We start from the raw sequence: 26,121 nt of genomic DNA, 5'->3' as shown, positions 1-26,121 counted from the left end.
ATGTAAAAGTGATAATGACAACCACAGAGTATTCTTCCAATTTCTTCTACTACCTCATAAGCCATGATTTAATCAGAAGAGGTTGAAAAAAAGATATATTCTAAATTCAGCAATGTTACCACTTGAGCATCAACAATTCAATCTCCCATAAGCACATTAGTTCTCAACCTCAGCTGTATACCACAACCACTTGAGTAGCATTTTAAATTCTCAGTACTTGGGTCTCAACCCTAGAGACCTGAGGCCTGTTGATGGCTTAGGTTTCTTTTTTTTTCTTTTGGAGACAGGATCTCTCTATGCAGTTCAGGCTGGCCTTGAGCTCACATTGTAGCTCAGGCTGGTCTCAAACTTGCAATGATTCTCCTGCCTCAGCCTCAAGTGCTGGGATTATAGGTGTGCACCATCACACCCAGCTAGGCATCAATATTTTTCAAAAACTTCTCAGATGTTTCTAATGGAGTCTAGAACCACTATTCTAACACTAGGCCAGAGGTTTCAGATACAAAGGAAAAATTCATTGGTCCTAGAGAGCAACATGAAGTATGGAAATTTTTTATAGGTAAAATGTCATGAATTTATTAGAAAGATATTAAAAAGAACATGGATGAGTTGAGACAGATGTCAAATAGAGATACATCAGGAAGAGTTACAAAGTTATAGGTGTTCCTTGTGTATGTTGATAAGGTACCAAAGTTCAGTGCAGCTTACTTCGAATACTTTTATAAGATTGTTAAGAGGTAAGAGACATGAAATACATGTTAGATGTGTTAATGGAACATAAAGGTAGGACAGCTATTTGATTTGACACATTTAAAACTTTTATTACCACATTGCTTTCCTGGAGAATTCTCAAAAAAATATTGTTTCTGATAATTACTAAAATATATTTATATGCACTTTAGCAATAGAGGGAGGATTTGTAATGGCATTTTAACTCATTTGTAGAGTGTGACTTAGAGTATACAAGAAAATTGGATATAACTGAATCTAAGGAAAACAGTGTGGTCTAAAAGGACTGGGCTGGAGGTCTAGATTCCAGCTCCTGAGCTTCAGTTTCCTCAGGTGCAAAATTAAAGAATTAACAGTTTCCAAAGGTTTGTTTCAGCTCTGATTACTGTTTCACCAGACCACTTCAGTAAAAACCTTTTCTCATGTTAATTAGAAGACAAGAATATTATTCTAGTTCAAACTTTTGAGCCTATCTAAAGCAATATAGCTTAAAATTGAGATAGTTATCTTGATAGTAGGTTAATATATATCCTGTGAGACTAACATATTTAGATTTTAGGGTTGTTTTCACCCAGCATCTTATGATCAGTGAGGATATTTTAAAGCACAGCTTTTTTTGCCCTTCAAGTCACGTCCTATGGATAACTCCATGTAGAAAGAGCCTTCCATATTTTCTTCTCATCTTTTCTAATTTTTGTTTTGCATCATACAACATTATTCAGGATTATTAGGACTCACAATTCGTGGATGTTTTCATCATTTCATACCTACAAGATTGTACTTTTCTTAAGGCAAGGATGTGTTTCTGTTGTATCCTTGCACAAGATGTACACTGTCTTGGTTCCTAAAAGAAGTTTGATAAATGTTCAGTTGAAGTAATTTTTTAAAAATTAAATGATTTTAATTTCTTTGCATTCTTTTTCTTGTACTACTTTAATAGTTTCTTTTATGGTATTTCCAATTGTTTTTACACGGTCTCACTACATTCTGGATACAGCAATAACCTTTTCATCCTCAAGAGCCAAGAGGTGGTAATTTATAAAATAAGGAATTAATCGTGATACCAAAATACAGAAATAATACCTTAAGTAAGATTTTGGTAGTACATGTGTAGAATAACTTTAATAAAAGAAATGTTTTTGCTGTGGCAACCTACGTTTCAAACCAATTTGATTGTTACAAACAAACTGAAGCTAAACTTGTATATATTAATTACAATTTTCTAAACTTAAACTATTCTGAAGTAATGAAAATGTGCAAAACATTTATTAAATACAATCATTGAAAGAAACCCAATGTATGTAACTCCAGGAATTCAAATTATAGTACTATCAACATTTTAAAATGGTCGTGAGAAAATTGAGTAAGACAGTATTTGATGAAATAAAACAACTTTAATTTTGTTTATGTAAGAATTCAACTAGTTAAAATTTGTACAAACATTTGTGTGAAAAATTTAACCATTCTAAGTTATTTCTAGTTTCGAAATTTTTTTCTAATTTTAAGTCACATGTAGATTAAAATTGGTTTCAAAAATGAAAATTACTGATATGAAAAAGTTGCTTTAGAGGAAATTTTAGTAGTAGATTCAAAATCCATACAATTCTGTTTGAATTAAGCATTCATCTTTTGCAAAGTATTTAAGTGGTGTAAGTATTCCTTTGTAAATAAAGGGCGTGTTACTTAAGTGTAAATATGTCGTGGTCTTACAGGAATGATGACATTTTCTAACGTTCTTTTTTTCCCCCTGGACCATCTAAATCTTTGACTAAATTGTCCCATGCAGTAAAGAACTGGTATTGAGGAAGGTATTTTCTGTTCAAGATGAGTGTTTACGCAAGCAAAACATCTTTAGAGATATGAATTCTAATTTCGGAGGAAAATATCAACACATCCTTATTTCTTGCTCTTCTCTCTTCCTACCTTTAAAATACAACTTAAATCGTAACCGGAGTCCCTTTCCCATCGTGTAAGCTAAGCTTTGGTGCCAGACTTGAGGTCGGAGACTTCACTTTGTCAGCCATGTGTTTATGAAACCCCGGCGCTTTCCCTAGATCTTTTGGCTGATAACCTCAAACATGGAGGATGCTTCTGATTCTTCACAAGGGGTTGCTCCATTAATTAATAATGTAGCTCTCCCAGGCTCTCCGCTGTCTCTTCCTGTATCAGTGACAGGCTGTAAAAGTCATCGAGTAGCCAATAAAAAGGTAGAAGCGAGAAGTGAAAAGCTCCTCCCAACAGCTCTTCCTCCTTCGGAGCAGAAAGTAGATCAGAAACTTCCCAGGAGCTCCGAGAGGCGGGGAAGTGGCGGTGGGACGCGAACCCCCGCGCGGAGCCGGGCTGTGGCAGCGGGCGCACGGCGGCCCAGGGCGCGACGGAGCCGGCAAGAGACGACCCCCGGGGAGGACCGGGTCCTGGCCGTCCGCCTGTTGAGAAGGTGGAGAGGCGGCAGCCCGAGCGCCCGCAGGTGAGATGGACTCGGTGCAGGCGCTCGGGAGCCGGCCGGCGCCTTCGGGAAGTGAGGGGAGCCGGGAACAAAGCCGAGCGGCGCCGGGGTCTGCCCGCGGCGAGCGCCCTCGCGGCGTGGGGCGGCCGGCTGCGCGCCGAGCACGTTGTGAGCCGGCGGCGGGCGGGGAGGTGGCGCTGGGGGAGGGGGCGCCGCGGCTCTCGCACCGCCCGCCACGGGGCGCCCGGCCCCATTGTGAGCCGCCCGCCGGGCGAGCGGAGGTGGGGCGCGCTCCGAGGGCAGAGGCGGCGGCGCTGGTGGCTCTGCTTGCTCCACACCCGGGCAGCAGCCGAAGACAGCTTGGCTCGGGGGCAGCCGCCGCGCGTCAGTCACACAAAAGCAGCCGAGCTCTGCCTCCCGGCGCGCGGACCGAACCAGCCCACGCCGCCGCCGCCGCGCCCCACCTTACCGGCTCCCCTTTCCCTCCAATTCTGATAGCGAAGTAGGGCCGACGCGCACGGCCGAGGGTCCGGCCACCTCGCGGGCGGACAGGAGATGCCGCTGTTACACCGAAAGCCGTTTGTGAGACAGAAGCCGCCCGTCGACCTGCGGCCCGACGAGGAAGTTTTCTACTGTAAAGTCACCAACGAGATCTTCCGCCACTACGAGTAAGGGCTGGGCTGGGGGGTGGGAGTCCCTCCACAGCGCCCTTTTGTCTGTCTCCCCTTTTCCGTCCTGGGCTTCTGGCGGAGCCACTTGAAAGTGACGGGTGGCGGCGGGCCGCGTTTCTCACCCCCCCACCCCACCCCGGGGCCCGGCTCCGCGACTTGGTGGGGAAGAGGGTCGAGGCGGAGGAGGCCGGCGTCCCCGGCCGCCTCGGGGACCGCTCCGCGCCGCTGCTGTCGCCGGGCCGGCTGGTGGCTGGCGGGGCGGCGGAAACTCCCCGCCTCGCCCCTCCCCGCCTCGGTTACACGCGCAATGGGCGGCCAGTTCCGGGATCCCCGCCCGGCGGCCAGGGGATCCCCGCCTGGGTCAGCGGCGCAGGCCCGCAGCCCCCCTTGCCCAGAGAGGGAATCCCTGGCCCCGAGGGCAGGAATCTGTCCGGCAGGGCTGGGTTTCCTCTATCGGGAGTGGGTTTCGACGTTGGGCTGTCTGGGGTACGGGCGGGGGTAGAGAGCAGGGTTGAGATTCTCTATAAAAGGGAAGCGGGGTTCGCGCGGGCGGGGGCCGGTGGCACCCCAGTTTCTTCTCCCGTAGCGCCCAGTCCCGCGCGGCTAGGCCTCTGAGTGTGCGACGAGAGCCGGCGCTCTGTCACCGCCTCTTCTTGGTGACTAACTTCAGTCCCCTGGGAGCTCAGCGTCTCCACCCCCGGGAGACCGGTGAGGAAGAAGTCAGGCGGGCTAAGGGAAGAGGGAGGGGACAGATGGCAGAGCCCTGGGTGCCCCCAGTTTTCACTTTCTTGCCTCCGGGAACGCGGAGGTGGGGGTTGGGGGAGAGAGGGTTAACACAAGTTCAACTCCAGCCGCGGCCGAGCCAAGTCGCCTCTTTATCCCTCTGCTCATGTGGGCCGCCTGACATGTGCCACTCGCTATTGTTTTGATAAGAACCCGAAGCTGCTGCTGGTGTAGTTTCAACACCCACATTTTGAGCCTGTTGCTGGTTTGTCCCAAGAGATCCCCTTGCCCAGTGATACGAAGCAGTGGGATGTGTTTTAAGTGTAAGATCTCCATAGAGAAACTAAATTGATCAACTACAACAGCCTCATTCTCCTTTTTTCTTGTGCTTCATCCTCCCTACTCAGAATGATTCTCTTCGTAGCTTAGAAACCGTGTGTTGCAAGGGGCCAAAAGCGCCCAGAGTAGGAGGCACCTTTTCTAGGAAGTGGGCTCCGTCTAGTGAGGGCTTTTGGACAGACTGCACCTGTCTGAGAATGGGTAGTGAGGGTGGAAAAGTGTGACCCATAGAGCGTTCAAGCAAGCTTTTTTTCTTCAGCACCTCAGCTGAATATAACTATGTTATATTCAGAGAAGTAGATACTACTTTTCATCAGACAGTACTTTTGAGTAGGAGTGCATATCTCTGCTCCTGTACAGACTTGTTTTGTTACTCAAATAGAGTTCACTCTTATAACTACCTAAGCAAATTTGGATTAGGTAACTGGACAAGGGTGATGTCTTTCTTTCTTTTTTTTTTTTTTTAACTAAAATCTTTTGTGACTTCTGAATTTTAAAAATTGTGTAAGTGACAAGAAAATAGTAAACAGGCTTAAATTTCAAAGCCATTTTCTCCTTTGATGAAACAGTCTTACCTTTTTAGAAGACTGTCTTCACATTAGAGGGTAGGATAAATTAAGCTCTTATCCTTTATGAATTAAACACAGTTCATGTACTTTTTTTTGTAAAGATGAATTATTTTAACCATGCAAAAACCTGAAATGAAGGCCTTTGACATTCTAAACCTATCTTCTGTGAACATTAAAAACTCTTCTTTGTAGTCCTGGGATATTTAAACACTTTTAAATAACTAGGTTTTTTTTTTTTTTTTTTTTTTTTTTAACTTTCATTTGTTTCCAAATGGCTTGTTTGGGTCTTTAGAAGTTACAGGCAGTTCAAGGGAGGTGGTTTGGGAGCTAAAGTATTTGACCATTTACCATGAACAAAAGTAGTATTACAGGAATTCTTAGATATTAATCTTAACAATTTTGAAGTGGCAGACTTGGAAGACTGCCATTTAATTGTGTTAAAGTTTGAATTATTTTTCTCTTAAATGATTACAAAGACATCATTACAGAAATGCACTTGGTAGCTGGTTTATGGTGGTCTGCAGTAGTATGGTAATCTGACCTTGACCCTTGACACAAATCTAGAGAAACTGAAAGGAGCTTCTGATTTCATTCATACGTTGAATTACTGACTAATTTGTGTGAATTTGAAGGTTATCTTCTAAATAAATTATTTTGAACATTTTTGTTTTGTATATATCTGAAGACCATTCTGCTCATCTGTTTACTCAGGTGTTTTATTTCTTGAATATAAATTTCTACACCTTTCAGCCTTGCTCACTTCCCAACATTATACAGAGTAGCTTGTGCCTCTAAGTCTGGCTAATTAATGGTGTTTGCCTTTTAATTGCTAGTTTTCTGTCTGTATCTTCCTTGTTATAATCCACTTCCTCTTTATATTTCTAAGCATTAGTGATCACCGTGCGCTTTCTTGTGTAATGCTTCCTATTACTGCCCTGTAAAGCACTATATTTGTTGTCTCACATTTTGGCTTCTCTGAGACCCTGAGTTCTTTGAGAGAGGGACCAGGATTCTCAATGATAATACAGTGCAAACTCCTTGATTTTGTTTGTTTTGAACTATATGCTCCTTAACTAATTGCCAACTCTTTTTTGACCTGCTTTCATAAGCAAAGCAGACTCATTAAAAATAACACATTAACTATAGGCAAATGCACAAGTGCATAATTTAGTCTCAGATGAAGATTTATGCTTTAATTTTGGTTAGCTGATGACAATTTTATTTTTTGCTGTGGACAGTCAGATATGAATATGAGAAATTGTAGATTTTTGGAAGAAGAAAATGATTTGTTCTTTTTTTGGCCTTTGGAATTGGGATATACTTCCCACATTTGAGTAAACCTAATGTTTCATACAAAATCGGGGAATCTCAGCAAGCGTGGGGCACATCTATAATCCCATTACTCTTAGAGGCTGAGGCAGGAGAGTGGCAAGTTTAAGTCTAGCTTGGGCAATTTAGTAATTTAGAAAAACCCTATCTCAAAGTAAAAGAAATAAAGAATAGACCAGAGATGTAGCTAACTGCAAAGGCTCAGAGTTTAACCCCCAGTACCAGAAGAAGGAGAAGGAGGGGAAGGGGTACGGGAGAAAAGGAGGGGGTGAGGGAAAGGAGAAAAAAAAGCATCTTCCATAAGGAGTTGAGCTTGTGTTTTTGTTGTTGTTGTTTTGTTGTGTTGTTTTGTTTTGTTACTGGGAATCAAATTCAGGACCTTGCACATGCCAGGCAGGTGCTGTGCTGCGGAATTGTATCCCAAGCCTAGTTTATGTTTTAACCTGACTTTCCTGTGAAGTCAGTTTGACTAGCTTAAAATACATCCTGTTTGCATTGTTCATCAGCTCCTATTTGTTAATTTAGTCTATCCTACAGCGCCCTTTTAGAGGTACGAAATTGAGATGAATAATGTCTAAAAAAAGTCACAGTGTCCAAAATCACATATCTAGCAATTGATATACTAGAATTTTGATCCACATCCCTTAAGGTTCTGGAGTTTATGCTCTTCTACTGTTTATTATCATATGGTGCTTATGATGAAGAATTTTTTCCTAATATAGGTTGAAGTTTGCACAAGTATGCATCAAAAAAGAACAGAAACATTGTGTGGAACTCAATTTGACTGTCTAATCATGGTATCATGATAACACTGGTTGCTCAGACCTTTCCCTTGTTTACTACAGCCCTCAATGATGAAGCTTTAGATAGCAAATAAACCAGAATGCCATCAATTTATAGTGGAGAAATAGTCTTTTCACACTGAGTTTCATACTGATGATCACTTACATGTGAAATGTAGTCACAGTCAAAGGCTAGGCTTGGCGAGCACATATTTTCAAAGGGAGTTGGATAATCTGTATCTTTTTTTTTTTTTTTGTCTTTTTTGTTTTTATCGGTACCAGGGATTGAACTCACGACCATATACTTGCAAGGCAGGCGCTTATGCCACTGAGCTAAATCTCCAGCCCCTATAGTCTGTATCTTGAAATTGAATGTTTACTTGCTTTTTTTATTTTTTATTTTTGTTTACTTCCTTTTTTAGGAATTAATCTTCTACATGACCCTAACACTTGGGTCCATGAATGTTTAAAAAAGATGATATGGAAGAGCTTCCTAAATGGTTTTCAAGTTTCACCTTCTGTTTAGCAGGCTATGTTTTGTACCAGTGCATCCTTTCTTTAAGCAGAATATATGTGGTATAGTGTAACAAGCCATCCCATGCCTTAGTGGCTCAAAATAATAATACATTTTGTCTGCAAGCTATTGTCTGTTTGGTTTCTGCTTGTCTCCTCTGTGTTCACTTGCTCAACTGCCAGCAGCTTAAAGGCTGGGCTGAGGTTCCCTGGAGTAAGAAGTGGCCTCAGGCACACGCCTGAACTTCAGCTGGGATGGCTTTCCTTAGCATGGACTCTTTCATCCTGTGCTGTTTCACCTGGTGGTCTCATGATTTCAAGGGAATGAGGGCAGAAGTCCTCAGGGTCATCTCTGTATTATGTTAATAAAAACAAATAAGGCCAGCCTGTATTTAAGAAATAATAAATGTAAAAGAAAGTGCTCAAAAGGAAAGAATAACCTGCAGGTATACACATACAACTGAATATATGTTTAAGTGTGCAAGATAGATAGCCCTACTAAGTTTTTGATAGTTCATCAAACAGAATAGTTTGTGCTGTCATTGTTTGATTGTTCATTTTTATGCCTTGATTTTGTAACTTGAATAACTACTTTTGAGATAACAGTATGTAATGTATCAACTAGAGATGATTTCTGAATGCTGTTTTTTCTCAATTTTTTTTGGAATTCTGTATCATTGCTACCCTTTTTTCTGTTTTGCTTTTTTTTTTAAGGAAAAAAAGAAATGATGACATTGCTGGGCATGGTGGCTCATGTGTATAATCCCTGCACTGGGGAAACTGAGGCAGGAGGATGACCACAATTTGAAGGCTAGTGGGCTACATAGTAAGTTTGAAGCCAGCCTGAACTACATAGTAAGATCCTGTCTCAAAACACCAAAAAAAAAAAAAAAAAAAAAAGAAGAAAAGAAAGAAAACAGTGAAATAGATGATACTATTGTTAGTGAGAAGAGTGGCATTACATTTCAAAGACGTCTGTAGACCTTTGGCCCACTTTGCAAACTTTTTCTACCATAAGTAGTTTAAGATTTTATGCTTGGGGCATTCTGGTTGAGTTTCGGTGTTCACTGATAATCTAATTGATGCTATCCACCAAACAATGAAAATTATCCTAACAACTTGTACATATACCTTTTTGCTTGCCCCTGTACTACCAATAGTAATGGTTCAAGTTGTTTCTTCCTAGAATTTGTATTTTTCCTACACTTGCCTCAGGAGCTGTCAAGAATATCTTTAAATATTTTAGATAGTTAATTTTGCCTCCTCTTCCTACTCCCCTTCCCAGTGCTGAATTTAATCATCTTCAAACATCTTGAAAGTTATGTGTTTCTCTGACATTGTTTCTTCACTGTACTGATTATTCTCCTAGGATCTTTCTGCACATGTGGTCCCTGGACAATGAAATTGATGTTGTTTATTGACTACACATTATTATGGTAACATTTGCTTAAAATTAGCTCATGTGATTTTCACATAAAAGTGTTCAAAAAATACCCCCCCCCTTTTTTTTTTTTTTAATTGGTACCGAGGATTGAACTCAGGGCTGCACACTTGCAAGGCAGGCGTTTATGCTGCTGAGCTAAATCCCCAGCGGTATCCCTATTTTGCAGAAGGAAAACTGAGTCCAAACAGGCTATGTAACTTGTCCAGAGTTGCAAAATGAAAATGATAAAGCTTAAAGCCAGACGTTTTATTTTTTCCTCATTCATATGTGTACTTTCTCTGTTAGAGACACATAAAAGTAAACTGCTTAGTGAGAGTACATTAATTTATTCTTGATACTACTTTGGGAGTCTCTGGAGATGATATGTGTTTCCATTGACAAATTAATAAATGTCTGCAGCATAATGACATAAGTCACATGTTTTATGGATTCAGTTCCATGGGGGCACAGAAAAGAGAGCTACTAGCTGGAGTTTTTTTTTTTTTTTTTTTTTTTTTTTTTTAAATCTGTAGTGGGGATCAAACTCACGATCGTGTGCTTGCAAGGCAGGTGCTTATGCCACAGAGCTAAATCCCCAGCCCTGCTTGCTGGAGTTTTGAGGGAAACCCTCAAACAGAAGATATTATCTAAATTGGGTCCTGCAGGATGGAGTTCACAAGACAGAACAGATTCGAAGGATTCTAGAGAGAAGATAAATGCTTTAAATACTTGTTGGTTTTATTTTGAGACAGAGTCTTGGTATATGTAGCGTAGGCTGGCCTTGAACTTGGGGAGAACCTCCCACCTCACCCTCCCAAATGCTGGGATTACAGATGTGCCTCACCATGCCCAGCTATTCTAAATCCTTTTTAAGTTGAGTTTATATTTAACCTAAAATTTGTTTTTTTTTCATATCCATTATTTTTAAGCTAGAACTTTTTTTTTTTGTACTGGGGTTTGGACCTTAGGTTTTTACATTGGATCACTTCTCAGTCCCTTTTTTTGAGTTGGGGCCTTGTTAAATTGCTAAGTTGCCCAGGCTGGGCTCTAACTTGTAATTCCAGCTCCTAAACTTTGTTTTTATTAATTGAAAATTTTCCCTGACCATCTATAAATATGTAAACTGTAGTTTCATTTAGCTGATACTTATACAAGGGACCTTACAGTTATGCCATGATCCTAGTTCATGTTCTTTTGGTCCTGTCAGGAAAGAAATTGAATAACCCAGCCTGTCTTTTAGCAATAATTACCTTTTTAAATTTACAAGCCATAGTTTTCGTCTTTGTATAGAATAGGCCAGTGATGATGAGGCTTTTAGAGCTTTCAGTGATACAAACAGCCTGCTGTGGCACGCGTGCTGTAGGTTTGTCACCATTTGCTGAGGTAGTTTTAAGTGTGTAATTATATTAGTTTCCAGCCGATGGCTGCATTTTTTGATTATAGTAATTAGTTTTGTGCTGGAGAATCTCCCATATCCCTTACATTTTCTGGCTGAATTGTACTGGATCTTTATCATCCAACATGATTATCCTGTGTTAAATCTGGTTAATACAGTTTAGGACCTTAAGTACAGAATAGTGGGGCTGGGGATTTAGCTCAGCGGCATAAGCGCCTGCCTTGTAAGCAGGCAGTCTTGAGTTCGATCCCCAGTACCGATTAAAAAAAAAAAAGGAGAATAGTATGTTTATCTTGAGTTGTATTTGATATCACTTAATTCTTAATCTTTTTCTGCCAGGCTTTTAGTTTTCCTAATCTCCATCAAATTAATAGTTTGTGACCTTTTCTTCCTTAACTTGTTCACCAGAAAGTTGCCTGACTTCACAGATAACATTTTTAGAAATGTATTCTTAAAACTTAAGAACATTTTTTCCTTGTGAAATAATGGTAAAGAGGAGAGACTATCATAGTTTTTCCTATAAAGGGACAAATAATCAGAATTTGAGGCTTTGCTACACTATAGTCTTCTGTACCTATCAAACTCTTCAAATGTAGTGAGAAAGCAGACAGTACCTGAAAGTATGGCTGTGATCATATGCCAGTAAAACCGTGAAAGCCCAGTGGGTGGTTGGATTTGGCTTCCAAGCTGGTAGTACACATATATCTGGTAAAGACCATTATTGAGGAATGTGATCACCATGTACTACAAACACGCATAAAAAATTATACATATGTATGACTTGTATATCATCTGAGTTTAAGGCAGCAATAAAATGCAAAATATACATGCATACATATATGCATATATGTATATACACACATATATTAAGGGGTCCAAGAGATGTAGAAAGAGAGAGTGTGGAGAGGGGATTAAAAGTATTTTTAAAATTCATTCATGTATATTTATCAGCTCCCCATGATGAATGTAATCATTGTATACTATAAACATGTACCCCAAAAAATTAAATTGTGAAACATCGTTACTGAAATTGTCGTAAATCAGACATAATCATTTAATCTAATGTTTTATTCTTGTACAACTATTTTGTTGTATAATTTTTTGTTCACAGTGGTAAAATGTGCCCCCCCTTTTTGCTTTGTTTTTGATTTTTGAGACAAAGTCTTGTTCTGTAATTCAGGTTGGTCTTGAACTGCTGTGATCCTTTTGCCTCAGCCTCCTGAGTGTTGGGATTACAGACATGTGTCACCACACCCTGCTAAGATGTGCTTCTTATAGTGTAGAAGTTGAAGAAGACTATAACTTACCCCCTCAACTTGAGTTTTATCGATAAACTTTGTGCATTTAAATGTGTATGATGAATAGATGAAGTATAAGCACAAGTACAGAAGTGGTAGCAAGTAAAGGGATGAAGTTAGAGCTTGGTGGTGTGTGGTCAGCAGTGATGGGTGGGAGAGGAACAGCCCTTGGACATCCACCTCATGTTAAAATGGTCACCCTGTGGTGGAAGACTGCTTTACCTCCTTTCTCCTCAGAGTAGGTCTTTGTGTATGCTGAGGCTATGATGTAACAGTTATACCTATAGACACACAGAGGAAATGAGCAGCACAAACATTTTGCAAAAGGTAGTAGAAACTTTACTGGCATAAATATCAATAGCCTGACTGTCTTATTTTTTTTACCTGGTAGCAGATTTAATGGTGTCTTGTGGCACTTGTGTCACTGCTTGGCTTGATATTTTAAACAGTGTTAAATCTTGGTAGTGTCTGTTGCAGCCTACTTAATACTTATCCTTTCCCCCTTCTGTAGCATGAGATCCCATATGGCCTTCTAAATATCCCAGGTACTTAGCTATGACTGAACTATGCTGTTTAATAGAGAAGCCATTACCTACCCATGTAGCTATTAAACATGTGGAATGAGATTGAGTCCAGTTTAAGGTGGGCAGTAAATGTAAAGTATGCCCTGGATTTTGAAGATACAGCATTAAAAAATACATGTTTTTAATGTTGATTATATACAGAATGCATTCCCTACCTATCCCCAGTACTGGGATTGAACCAGGCCCTTCACACTGAGCTACATCCTCCCAGCTCTTTTTTTTTTTTAAATTTTGAGAAGGGTCTAAGTCACTAAATTGCCCAAACTGGGCCTCAAATTTGTGATCCTTCTGCCTCACCCTCCCAGAGTGTTGGGATTATAGGCCTGTGCTACCAGGCCCAGCTGAAATAAAGCAACAGGTTAAAATATATATAGTATTCCTCTCATTAGTCCTATATTTCTTCTTTAAAAATTTTTAATATGACCACTGGAAAATTTTAAATTATTTTTGGCTAGAATTCTATTTCTATTAGCACTGGTTCACAGACTAATGTATAAGATACATATAACATTTGAAGTATAATTTTCTTAAACAGTACTAGCTGTAGTTTAAATTATTAGAAGTATGTATCAAAATATATTATATGTTAATTATGTATTGGTTTGGAAACTAAATTTGTTTCTTTTTTTTCTTTTTTTTTTTCTTTTTTCTTTTTTCTTTTTATCGGTACTGGGGAAGGTACTGGGGATCAAACTCACGACCGCCTGCTTGCAAGGCAGGTGCTTATGCTGCTGAGCTAAATCCCCAGCCCCACTAAATTTGTTTCTATAAGATGGACTTATCGGGCATCAGACTAGGACCTCACACTTGCCAAGTCAGTGCTGTGCCACTGAGACATATTCCTGATCTGTTCCTTGTAAGATGCATTTCTATAGTAAAAAGTTTAGAACTTTTTATGATTTCTAAGTGGGTCTTCAGTTTTAGGAGTAAAAATTACTTAATTTTTGTTCAAGACATCTTTGAAGAGCCGTTGATTATTTTATTCTGCAACATTGAAAACCACCTGTTGGGTATGTGTGTTGTTCATCTCTCAGCTGATAAATTATTTGTTCTGACATATTTACTCTGGCATTTTTTTCTTCAACTCTGCTTTTTTTTTTTAAGACCTAACTCTTAATGCTACTACTTCAAAAAAAATTTCCTGATCTTTTTTGCCTTTTCTCCCTTTCCTTTGTTTTTATTTCTTCTTTTTAGCACATCTGCCTTTGCCTTATAAAGATCATATTTGACTTCTTATTTTAATGATATACAGTCAGCTGTTATATCCTGTATAAATACTTCAGGGGGGTTTTTTTTGGTACCAAACTAGTCATATAATTTGACAAATGTGTATTAGTTCTTTGACTCTCATTAATGATATAGCTAGTTACTTTTTGTCTTTTTTTTTTTTTTTTTTTTTTGTGGTCTTTTTGAGACAGGGTCTTACTGTACAGTTCAGGCTGACCTTTGTAGTCTAGGCTGGTCTCGAACTTGGAACGATATTCCCTCTAAGGCTAAGGCCTTCCAGTTGCTGGGATTACAGGAATGTGCCACCATGCCCAACTGACTAATTTCTTTCAAGCTTTTATTTCCATACATTTCATTTTTTGTTGTTGTTGTTACTTTATATATGCATATACAATGCACAAATAAAAAAATCATAGTGGATTTCCCCAGGTCTTCTTGGGATAATCCAAACAGATATAGTAATCAGGTAATAAACATACAGCAATGAAAATATTTTAGAATGATGGGAGAAAGAAAAAAGGGGATTTCAGGAAGGAGAAAAACTTTAAAAAAATAATGGCTTAATTATGTGTTACATATAACTAGTGATAAGTAGATCAAAGTACACTTTTTTTCTGTAGCATTTACATACCTTAACCTCTCAGAGGTAATCATTATTAACGTTTTCCTTTATGAACAATATAGAAATACTTAGTAGCACAAAACATTTCCCTTTGCTTTCCTTTCCAGTCTCTACCCTTTGTCACACACATACATGTTTTTGTGGTTTTAAATAATGTATTGTATATTTGTAATTTGAGTTTTGAGTTTTTTTCTACTCTACCTTAGAAATATTTGAGTCTCTTGCCTTGAGACTAGATGAAATTTTTAAAAATAAATAAATACATGAAGAAATTCTAGCTATATAGTAAAGCTGTGAATAGAATGGTCTCCAAGTCTTAACCCTACTCCAACTGTGTTACCTTGATTTTTGATAACATTACAAAAAAATTTGATGTTTCTGTAATTTACTTCAAAATAAGATACTTTCCTCCTTTTTCTTCTTGTTCTTTCTTTAGTCTTCCTGTTTTCTCTTTTTTAAAACATAAATAAGATCATTACATACTTTTTAAAAATATAAGAAGGCTCAAACTGGAGATAGAGCTGGATTTTTTTTTCCTAGTAACATTACTCATACTTTTATAATGACTTTTTTTCATTATATGAATTTACTTAACCTTTTTCTTAGCGTTAGATGCTTAGATTTCTCAGTATTATGTTAAACTTTTTAAACATTTGTTAAGTATTTGCATTGATTCTAGTATTTTGATTGCTTTTCAACAAAAGGTTAAAATTTTAAAGAAAAAGGAAAGGTTGAATTTGTTTTCAGTTTGACTCCAAATTTCAAAACTAGTAGAACTTAATGTTCAGTTTTGGCTGCTTTGTCTTTAAATTGCAGAATATAGATGTCTAATTTAAATTTTGGCTTTTATTATTCTGTTGAGCAGTTAAGTCTTATTTGAGTTCTATGAGACTATGAAAAATATTGCCTTAAAGGTATAAGAAAAAGCTAATAAATATATCAAACTTTAATGTGAAATTTGTGAAATAGGTAATTGGTTTTTATTTTTTGTTTTTTAATCAGTGACTTTTTTGAACGGACCATTCTGTGCAACAGCCTTGTATGGAGTTGTGCTGTGACGGGTAGACCTGGACTGACATATCAGGAAGCACTTGAGTCAGAAAAAAAAGCAAGACAAAATCTTCAGAGCTTTCCAGAACCACTAATTATTCCAGTTTTATTCTTGACGAACCTTACCCATCGTTCACGCTTACATGAAATTTGTGATGATATCTTTGCATATGTCAAGGATCGATACTTCGTTGAAGAAACTGTGGAAGTCATTAGGAACAATGGTGCAAGGTAAAGTACTTTTAATTTATCCTCTTGATAAGTGTCCACATATGTCCACATTGCTCAGAAGTCAAAACTTAAAAAAGGGTAACTGTGAGAAGTCATCCCTTTTACTGTTCTCTCAGTTGCTTTAATGGTTTCTTGTATATCCTTCCAAATCTAATTTATGTATATGCCTCCAAAACCATGTACATGTGTGGATCTGGGTCTGTCTTACAAACATACATACACACACTACTCCTCCTTTTAACACAGTAGCTAACATGCTATTTTCTCTTCTTTTTGAAGATCACTCCATTACTAACTATATAAATCACCTTCCTTCTCTTTAATTTATTATATAGTGAGTCTTATTATAGAAAGTGGAGTCTTGTTTTGATTTTTGTTTTGGAGAGTACGAGGGTTTGAACCCAGGGCCTTTGTACTGAGCTATGTCATGGGCCCTTTTTAATTTTTTTAGAGATAAGGCCTCATTTAGTCATGTACTTGCAGGCTGGGCTCCAACTTGTAGTCCTGCCTCAACTTCCCAGAGTGTTTGGATAACAGGGGTGTACCACCACACCTATAGAAATTCCATCTGGAAGAGTGAAAAAAACTTTACATGATAATATCTACATATCATCATTATGTTACCTAATAAAGTTTTTGCTTGTATTTCTTGATAGGTTTTAGTATTTAATAAAACTAGAACTGGTCTTATAAACTCTGTAAACTTCTTTTCTTGTTCCCCTCCCTTCCTTTCCTTTCCCCTCCTTTCTTTTCTCTCTCTTTAATCTTTTTAAAATACTTCATTGAGATACAATGCATATACCACACAATTCAGTGTTAGTTCCATCTACCCAGATCTTCAAGGATAAAGTATATTTTTAATTTTTTAAATTTTTTATCGGTACTGGGGATCGAACTCATGACCATGCATTTGCAAGGCAGGTGCTTATGCCACTGAGCTAAATCCCTAGCCGAGTATATTTTTCATATATGAAAGATTTACTGACTCAGGAGGCTGAGACAAGAGGATGGCTACATAGTGAGGTCAAGCCCACCCTGAACTGTATGGCGAGACTGTCACACACACACAGAAACAAAAGAAGATTTAAATGACATAATCTGTGACACTAAATTAAAAATTCAGTGTTGGGCTTTATCATAGAGCACAGGCATGAGGTCCTGGGTTCTGTCCCCAGCACTGATGGACAAAAAGGGAAAGAAAGTTACTAGTTTCCTGAAGTATTAAGAATTTGTGATTGGCTAGTCATTGATGTTTATCATAATAAATGTTATTTGCATTAAATATGTTTGCGGTCTTTCTTGACTTGTGTGTGGGGGAGGTAAGGAGTAGCTTTGTTTTCTGGATGCTGCCCTTTCCCCGTTATTGATCTGAAATTTTTTCTTTTAATTTTAAACTCTAGCATTCAAAAGTTAACTTAATTATGTTCTTTATGGTTTTATTTTGGAGAATAATTACAAGTTTATAAGTAACTTATTTATTTATTTTGGTACCGGGGATTGAACTCATAACCTCAGGCTTGCAAGGCAGGTGCTTATGCCGCTGAGCTAAATCCCTGGCAAGTAACTTTTATAATACCCTAACTAACCAGGCATGGTGGTGCATGCCTGTAATCTTAGCACTTAGCACTTAGAGGCTGAGGCAGGTGGATCACTATGAGTTTGAGGCCAGCCTAGCGTAAGAAGTAAATTCAAGGCCAGCCTGAACTGCATAGTGAAACTATCTCAAAAAGACCAAAAACAAAACAAAACAAAACAAAAGCCCCCCCAAAATCTAAGTAATATAACCCATTTAGTTATTAAATGCTACTCTGCATTATCCTTAAAGAGCCAAGTAATGAAAAAAAAACCCAAGCAGTGTTTTTATGTTAAATTCTAAGATTGTTTGGATTTGATTTTGACAGTTAATTCAGAGCATGACTATTTGATTTTTATTTAAAAACTAGGGACAAGTTGGATGCACTAGCATGCTCCTGTATTCTCAGCTAGTTAGACTGAGAAGGATCAAAAATTTTGCGAGTCTTTCTCAAAATGAAGGGATATATGGGAAAAAATATTGTGGATGATTGCAGTTAATAGATCTATTTCTTGCCAGCATGGTGGCACATGGGTATAATCCCAGAACTCAGGAATTCAGGGCCAGCCCAGGATATGTAAGTTAGTTCAAGGTGAGGTTTCATTATGTAGCAAGACTCATTTAAAGTTCTTTTAAAAATCTATTTTTTGAGTCCTCTGAAGAATACTGAAGTTATATAGGTACCTTAGGGTTTGAGGCTTTTGGGGAAGGTTCAGGTTGTAAAATTTGAGACTCAAACTGAAAGACAGCAGGCAGTGTAGGTTAGGGTTTGTACAAATATTTTACTGAAGCATGTTTCTTAGGAGTACTGAGAATTGAACCCAGGGGTGCTCTATCACTGAACTCCATCCCTAGCCCTTTTGATTTTTGTCTTGTTAATTTGACCTTGAACTTGTAGTCCTATTGTCTCAGTCTCATAAGCCGCTGTGATTACAGGTGTGTACCACCATGTCCAGCCCTAACACATCCTTAAGGCTAGTATCTTTCATGAAGTTATTTTGTTCATCTTCCCTGTAACTTGCTATGAGAATGCTGAAAAAGGAGTACTAGGTAGGGTAAGAATAATAAGTACAAAATACTAAGAGCATAGGAAATGGAATAGGCAATGATTAGTCTAAGAAAGTAATAATTTAAAAGAGAGTTAGATAGGAGCTGAGTAAGAAACGAGACTTAAGAAGAAACCAGTGATACATTTTTATTTAAGCTTAGTAATTAAAGTCCGACTCTTTGTCTGTCTTTCTTTTGTTCGTTCGTTCTTTCTTTCCTTCCTTCCTTCCTTCCTTCCTTCCTTCCTTCCTTCCTTCCTTCCTTCCTTCCTGAGGCAGGGTCTTGCAATGTAGTGCAGGCTGACCTTGCATGCACTGTGTAGCCCAGCACTGGTCTCAAACTCATGGTGATCCTTCTACCTCAGTCTTCCAGATGCTGGGATTACAGGTGTGTGCCACCACTACTCCTGACTCAGTCTTCTTAGTCCAAAGCAGAAACTTACCAGAAAAATCTTCAGAAATAATTTAAAACCTCCTTCCTTTAGGACTAATTAATACTGTTACACGTTTTTCTGTGGGCCTTGTGAATCTTCCACACAACCCCATGAGATGTAAATAACAAAATAATCCACTTTAAAGGGATGTACCTTTATATGTGTGTCCTACTTTTATTACAGGAGTATTCAGAAGTAATTTGAGTTCCTTCTTTGTGCCAGACACTGATTTAGGTGTTGTAGGTGTTACGATAAACAGCTCCTCCTCGTAACAAGGCAAATGGTATTTGTTGCTTCTCAAATGGCAGACATGATACCTGCCTTGGGGCTTTTGAACTTACTCTTCGCGTGGCCTGGAATTCTTTTAACCTAGACACCAGCATAATCTCTCTGACTTCTTCATGTCTTCTCTCTGTCATTGTCATTGAAGCCATTTTCCTTCCTATCTAAAATGTATTTCTTTGATCCACTAATTCTAATTGTGATAAAATACCCTTAACACACAAAGTAACTTTTTTTTTTTTTTAATTTTTTTGCTGTTATTATAGCACTGGGGATTAAACCTTTTCTATGCCAGGCAAGTGCTTTAACATTGAGATATATCCCCAACCCTTCTGTCCTCAAACTTGCAGTCCTCCCGCCTCAGCCTCATGAGCTGCTAGAATTATGGGTGTGCAGTCCCACAGTGCCCTATTGTGAACATGTTAAGAATACAGTTCAGTTCTTGTCCCCAGTTTTATATCTCCCTTCCATGCTTTGGTTTTTTCTGCTTGACATCATACTTATTTTAATCTATTTTATTGGTTGTTGCCAATAAACAAGTATAAATTTGAGAGAGGAAAACAAGTATAAACAAAAAACAAACTTCAAATTGAAATGCTTTAAAGGCAATGATAAATACACTAGAACAGTGACAGAAGTCATTGACATTTGAAGTAGAATGGTCAAAGAATGCTGCTTTGAGGAAGAGATACTGGGCTCTGAGACCAGATGAGAGAAGAAACCAATCATGTCTCTATGTAAAGGTAAAGGCCCCAAGGAAGAAATAATTTAAAATATTACTCTGATTGCTGTGTGGTGAAATAATTGGAAAGCTGTCAATCAGAAGCTTGGAAACTCTGGAACCAGTTTGGAGGCTGTTAAAACAGGCCTTCTTAGGAACAGACAAGACCTTCTAGTTAGGTAGCAGTGGAGCCACGATGAGAGAAGTGAATGGGTTCAGAATATTGTGAATGAAGAAGATATTTATTGATAAATTGAGCAGAGAAATGTGTGGGAAAGAAGGAATAATGAGTGACCTCAACCTTTTGCTGCCATTATTGGGTGGTAAGATACAGAAGGCTTAGAGAATAACAATATGGTAGACATCTTTCCTTTCATCTTAGGCCTCATTATTTTTTGATTGCTCTGATTTCTGTTTCATGCTCATATTATTCATGAGTGCCTCTTACAGACTAGGTCCTGGGCTGGATGTTGTGGTTGTGAAAAGGATTAGGATGCTTTTAAAGAGTTCAGATAGGACAGATGTAAACATGCAGAATTGCCAGATACTACAGTAAATTTTGAATGAAGCAGTTCAGGAGCATACAGGTTCTGTGGCACTGATGCTAGGGTTGGGTTCCTGATACTTATTAAATCCTATCACTATAAGCTTTTTGTTACATGGTTACAGGTGTTTCTTTCACTTTCTGTTTTGTTTTGTTTTTCCTTCAATGTGCAGTAAATGTAAAAAGAACTTTAAATAGTAATGGTATAATTAAATAATAAAAACACAATAAACATCTATGTATTTAACAGATGATTTTAATGAAATATCTTTTACTTAGCTTTTTAATTCAGTTTGAGAAAGGTCAGGAGGCAGATAGTGGTAGTAAAGGACTTTGGAATTATATTGACCTGGTTATTTTGAGATTAAAGTGAGTTTGAAAGAGTGCACATTTTGAATCTCTAAATAGAATATTTAACTTTAGATCTTAGCCATAAATATTCTTGTCCCTTTACTGTTTTCCCTTAAATTTCAATTAAGATAACTTTAACATATAAATATGCCTAACTTGGCCAGATTGGAATTGTGCTTCTATCATCTCTCTCTGCTTATACATGAGGAAACAGATCCAAAGAAGTTATAATTTTTTGGTAATTGTTCAACATTTATTTATTGATCTTCTAGTATTTGCAAAGAAAAGAAAGAAAAAATGATTATACTCCTAGAGAAGAGTTACAATTGCCTAAAATACACTATTAACAAATAATTGGCAGATGGTGTTAAATTTAGAGCAGACTGAAGGTTGTCTAGAGTTGACATCCACCTCATTAGTCAAGGAACAGATTCGTTTGAGAATAAGTTAAAAATTTCAGTATTTTGGAAAGACATAGTTTTCATTTTTAAGATACTCATTCTATATTTGTATATAGTCCTCTAGAAAATGATACAGAAGCAGATTGTAAGGCATCCCTGTATCAAATAGCTTTATAATTTCCTTTTTAATAAGCCTGATAATGGGGCTGGAGATTAGGCTCAGTGGCATAAGTGCCTGCCTGGCAAGGACAAGGTCATGATTTTGATGCCTGGTACCAAAAAAAATATGCCTGATAATCATGGTTTAATGACCAGTTAAAAGTAGGACTCAAATGCTCACACGATTCAGCCAAATTCTTTCTTACCCTGGAATTGGAGAACTAAATCAGACAGCTAGGACTCAAATGCATACATGATTCAGCCAAATTCTTTCTTACCCTGGAATTGGAGAATTAAATCACAAAAAGGAGGTGGCAATCATATAACAAATAAACATTTTAGGCAGAGTATGGTAAAACACCTGTAATCCCAGTGCTTAGGAGCCTGAGGTAGGAGGATTGCTTCGAATTCCAAGTCAGCCTCGTGTACAAAATGAGTTCAAGGCCAGCCTGAACTGCATACTGAAACCCATCTCAAAAAGACAAGCAAGCCAAAAAAAAAAAAAAAAAAAAAAAAAAAAAAAATGGAGTCATTAAATCTGAAGGTAGAGTTAGAGGATGAGAAAATCTGAAAATTTTAGTCAAAGTATAATTATACATTATTGAAGTGGACTTTGGACAGTGTTTTCACACATTTCTATAAGCATCTTATATGTAAGAATTGGTACATTAATATATTATTTGAAATCAAGTTTCAAAATGACTTAATTTATGGACAGATACCTGCTTTTTACATAATTTCCACCTCTGACCTCATTCACTTCACCAGTTCTGTCATTTTTTGTATCTGGAATTAATCCACAAATACTCATCAAATGTAGATGTCATCAGTCTATGGAAATGTACGTTGTAATACCCACAACTTTGGAATACATAACTGATTCCACTTGGGGGAGAGTGGAACCTGTAAAATGCTATGATAAATAGTCTCTATGTTTCAAAGATATGTAGTACCTAATATAAGAGTGTCAGTTCTTTGAATCATTTTCTTTTTCTTTCTTCTTCTTCTTCTTTTTTTTTTTTTTTTTTTTTGAGACAGCATCTTGCTATGTAGTACAGGGTAGCCTTGAACTCATTATGTAGCCCAAACTGACCTTGAACTGATGACAATCTTCCTGCCTCAGCCTCTGTTATACTGGGATTACAGGGGTGTGCCACCATGCCTGGCTTCTTTGAATCTTAAAAGTAAATCAAAAACCCAATACTGAGTGAAAAAGTCACTGCCACTGTGTCCATCCATGTGCTTTGCCTCTGATGAGATTATAAAAGCTACTTAAGAGCCTGTTAACAGAAGTCTTGTACTAAAATGAAAAGATTAGTGTTAAGGTGTCTCAAATTACTTGAGGCCAGGTGTGGTGGCACAAGCCTGTTAATTCCAGCACTCAGGAGCCTGAAGCAAGAGGACTACTGTCAAGTTTGAGGCCAATTTGGGCTACAAAGTGAGTTCAAGGCCAGCCTGAACTACATAGTGAAACCTGTCTCAAAATAAACAAACAAACAAAATTACTTGAGATCTTCCTTGAACTTTTTTTGGGGGATAGTCACAGGGATAATTTTTATCAGTTTGTGCTACAAATATTTGAATGTCTACCACAGACAGGCCTTGGAGGATATATTTAAAATGCAAATAAAAGTCTTTTCTCATTTACAAACTTACAAAGGTTTATGAATTACTAAAAGAAAAACAAAATCTTAGATACACAGTTAAGATACTCTGGGTTGGATGTGGTGGTGCACACCTGTAATATCAGGACTTGGGAGGCTGAGGCAGGAGGATTGCCTTGAGTTTGAGGCCATCCTGAGCTACATAGGTAGTTCAGGGTCAATCTGAACTACATAGTGAGACTTTATCTCAAAAAACAAAACAAAAAAAAGCTATTCTGGAAGTTGCACCAGTTCATAGTAAACTTCAAGTGACAAGTGGCAAAAAATAATCCTAAAAGTAGATGTGGTGACAGCAGCAAGAAATGGTACCCGACAGCAAGCGGAGGGCTGAGGGGGTGGGGGGATAAATAATTTCTACAAAAAATGCTGGCATGGGTTATTGTATAAGTTAGTAGCATTAGAATACATTGCAGAACTGTAAGGATACCAGTTGAGTGAGCTTTTCCTATATGTTGGGTAGCATGCTAAATCCTTTCATTTCATTTCTTTTTTATTTTATTTTATTTATTTTTAGGTACCAGGGATCAAACTCACAACTGCATGCTTGCAAGGCAGGTACTTATGCTGCTGAGTTAAATCCCCAGCCCCAATCCTTTCATTTTAATTCTCATTATTATGAGGACTGACTCAGAATTTTCAGAAATATTGTATGCTCTTATTGAGAATAAGATTTTTTTTTTTTTTTTAAAAAGACTAAGATTAGGGGCTGGGGATTTAGCCTAGCAGCATAAGCACCTGCCTTGCAAGCAGGCGGTCGTGAGTTCGGTACCGATTAAAAAAAAAAAAGGAAGGTTTGTAATTTAAAAAACAAAAATCTAGTGGATGTATGCCTATAATCCCAGCTACTTGGGAAGCTGAGGCTGGAGTTTATCCTATGCAACATAATGAGATCCTGTTTCCAAAGGAAAAAAATTGTGTGTTTAAATTTTAGTTTGCTTTTTTTCCTGTTGGAATAAAAGATTCATTTGTATCAAAGAAAGTGAAAGACCCTGAGTCCATTTCCCAAATGTTCCCTTCATAGATAACAACCATTAAAAGTTGAATGTGTAAACTCACTTTTTTCCTATATTACACTAACTTTAAGAAAATAGCAAGCAGTCTTTTGATTTAGTAGTGATTTCAGTGTCTTCTCATAATGGCACATCACATAGATATGTACCACTTCTGATTGGTTTTGCATAAACTGGTTTTAGGAACTGTTGGTTCTTTAAAAGCTTACTTGGAATAACATTACCCTTTTTTGAGGATAAATTGCTTTTTGCGAACCTCACATGAGTTCTCGCCTTTAAAAAAATGATTTTTTTTTTTCTTTGAGACAGGGTGTCAGTGTGTTCCTGTATTCAGTGATCCTCCTGCCTGAGCCTGAGGTGTAGTCGCTGCCTCCAGCTTCAACTGGATTGTCTTTCATTCATGTCTGACCTTTAGCCAACTAATAGACCATAGTGCGAGTGGAGGTTAAATCAGTAAAACCGCAGAATTAGATTTGCAACTAACTTTATGAGGTTTTATAAAACAAATAAAGTGAATCTGATGCTGGAAAAATAAAAGACCTTAAAGTTAGTTATCATATGTACAAATTGAAAACCAGTCTAACAGACCAAAGAACATATAAAACAATAAGACAGTTATGCTAAGTCATAGTACACTTTTAGATTCCTTGTCTGCACTGGATTGCAATACCCTTTCCCCCACTGCTTTCTCTTATTTTGTATTTTACATATACTGAATTTTTCATATAGGAGGAATCATTAGATAGTTAAGCTTGTGTGTTCGAGTCACTTCACTTAATATGGTCTCAAGATGCATCCAGTTTAACACAAATGACTCAAGTTTATCCTTCTCTGTGGCAGAGTAGTACTCTATAATGTGTGAATGCCACATTTTCTTTATTCATTCATCTGTTAATGGACAAATAGGCTATTTCCAAGATTTAACTATTTTGAATTGCACTGCTTATAAACATGGGTATGCATACATCTCTGTGCTATGATATCTTTAACTCTTCTTGGGAAGATACCAGGAAGAGGAATATCTGAGTCAAATGGAATTTCTGTTTTTAGTTTTGTTGGTTGTATGAGTTTATAGTCCCACCAACAGTGGAGAAGAGTTCCTTCCTTTTACAGCTTCACTAACATAATAAGGAAAATGGACTTTTTAGCTGGGCATACAAGTAATGCCAAGATCCTGGGAGGCTGAGGCAGGAGGATCTCAAGTTTGAGCCCAATTTGGAAAACTCAGTAAATTAGTAAGACACTGTGTCAAAAGATTTTTTTTAAATTTTTGAGATAGGGCTGGGTATGGTGGTATATGCCTTAATCCCAGCACTTGAGAGGCTGAGGCAGGAGGATTGCTGTGAGTTTTAGGTCAACCTGGACTACAAAGTGAGTTCAAGGCTAGCCTGAACTGCATAATGAGACCTGGTCTCAAAAAAGACAAAAAAAATTTTTTTTTCTGAGGTAAGGTTTCATGATGTAGTTTAAGGTGACCTTGAACTCAAAATGAACCCAGACTCATTTTGAAAACTAAAGAATTGACTTTTTAATCTTTGAGCTCTTTTTTTATATTGCTATTCTTAATGCAGTCAATGAAAAACTAAATAAAATGCATTAATATTGAGGATAAAAGAGAAATAATGAGATGAACATAAAAGATGAAAGTGAGGAACAACTAGTTATTGTGACTTAAACATACCAGAACTTGTATATCAGTTATGAGGTCCAGGTGAGAATAATCAAGAAGTTTCTTGATAAGGATTGACTAGAAATTTGGAAGAGAAAAACAGATGATAGATAGATGAGCAGAATGGGTTACAGGAGGGAGCCTTCTTATTTAGGCTCAAAGATAAGTATTTAAAATTTCTAGCAACACCTATTAAGTTTATTACAATACTTATTTTTGAAAAAAGTTTTAGAAGGCTTCCTTTCATTTGGCCAGCTTACATTATTGTCCTTTGTATGGTCAGAATTCCTACTTCCAGGGCAAGGAATATCTTAAGCTATATCCAAAAATTGCTG

At 37.9% G+C, this 26,121-nt stretch overlaps 1 protein-coding gene across 4 annotated transcripts in view; it reads left to right on the top strand.

Annotated features, from left to right (window-relative positions):
- Positions 1–2,330: 2,330 nt before the first annotated feature.
- Baz1a (bromodomain adjacent to zinc finger domain 1A) overlaps positions 2,331–26,121 on the top strand; it is a 95,527-nt gene continuing 71,736 nt past the window's right edge. The window contains exons 1-3 of one of the 4 annotated variants that reach the window (XM_063224408.1): positions 2,958–3,196; positions 3,674–3,843; positions 15,654–15,932. In XM_063224408.1, the coding sequence (XP_063080478.1) occupies positions 3,731–3,843; positions 15,654–15,932 (392 nt within the window). In that variant the 5' untranslated portion in view covers positions 2,958–3,196; positions 3,674–3,730. Of the gene's footprint in view, positions 3,197–3,673; positions 3,844–15,653; positions 15,933–26,121 lie in introns of all 4 variants that reach the window. The other 3 variants (XM_063224390.1, XM_063224330.1, XM_063224282.1) reach the window with 3 other exon arrangements.

The sequence above is a fragment of the Cavia porcellus genome, unplaced genomic scaffold (assembly GCF_034190915.1).
Source record: "Cavia porcellus strain 051 isolate PalLab524CR breed Dunkin Hartley unplaced genomic scaffold, mCavPor4.1 scaffold_1, whole genome shotgun sequence".
NCBI classification, from domain to species: Eukaryota; Metazoa; Chordata; class Mammalia; order Rodentia; family Caviidae; genus Cavia; species Cavia porcellus.
This window is presented reverse-complemented; position numbering and strand designations above follow the sequence as displayed.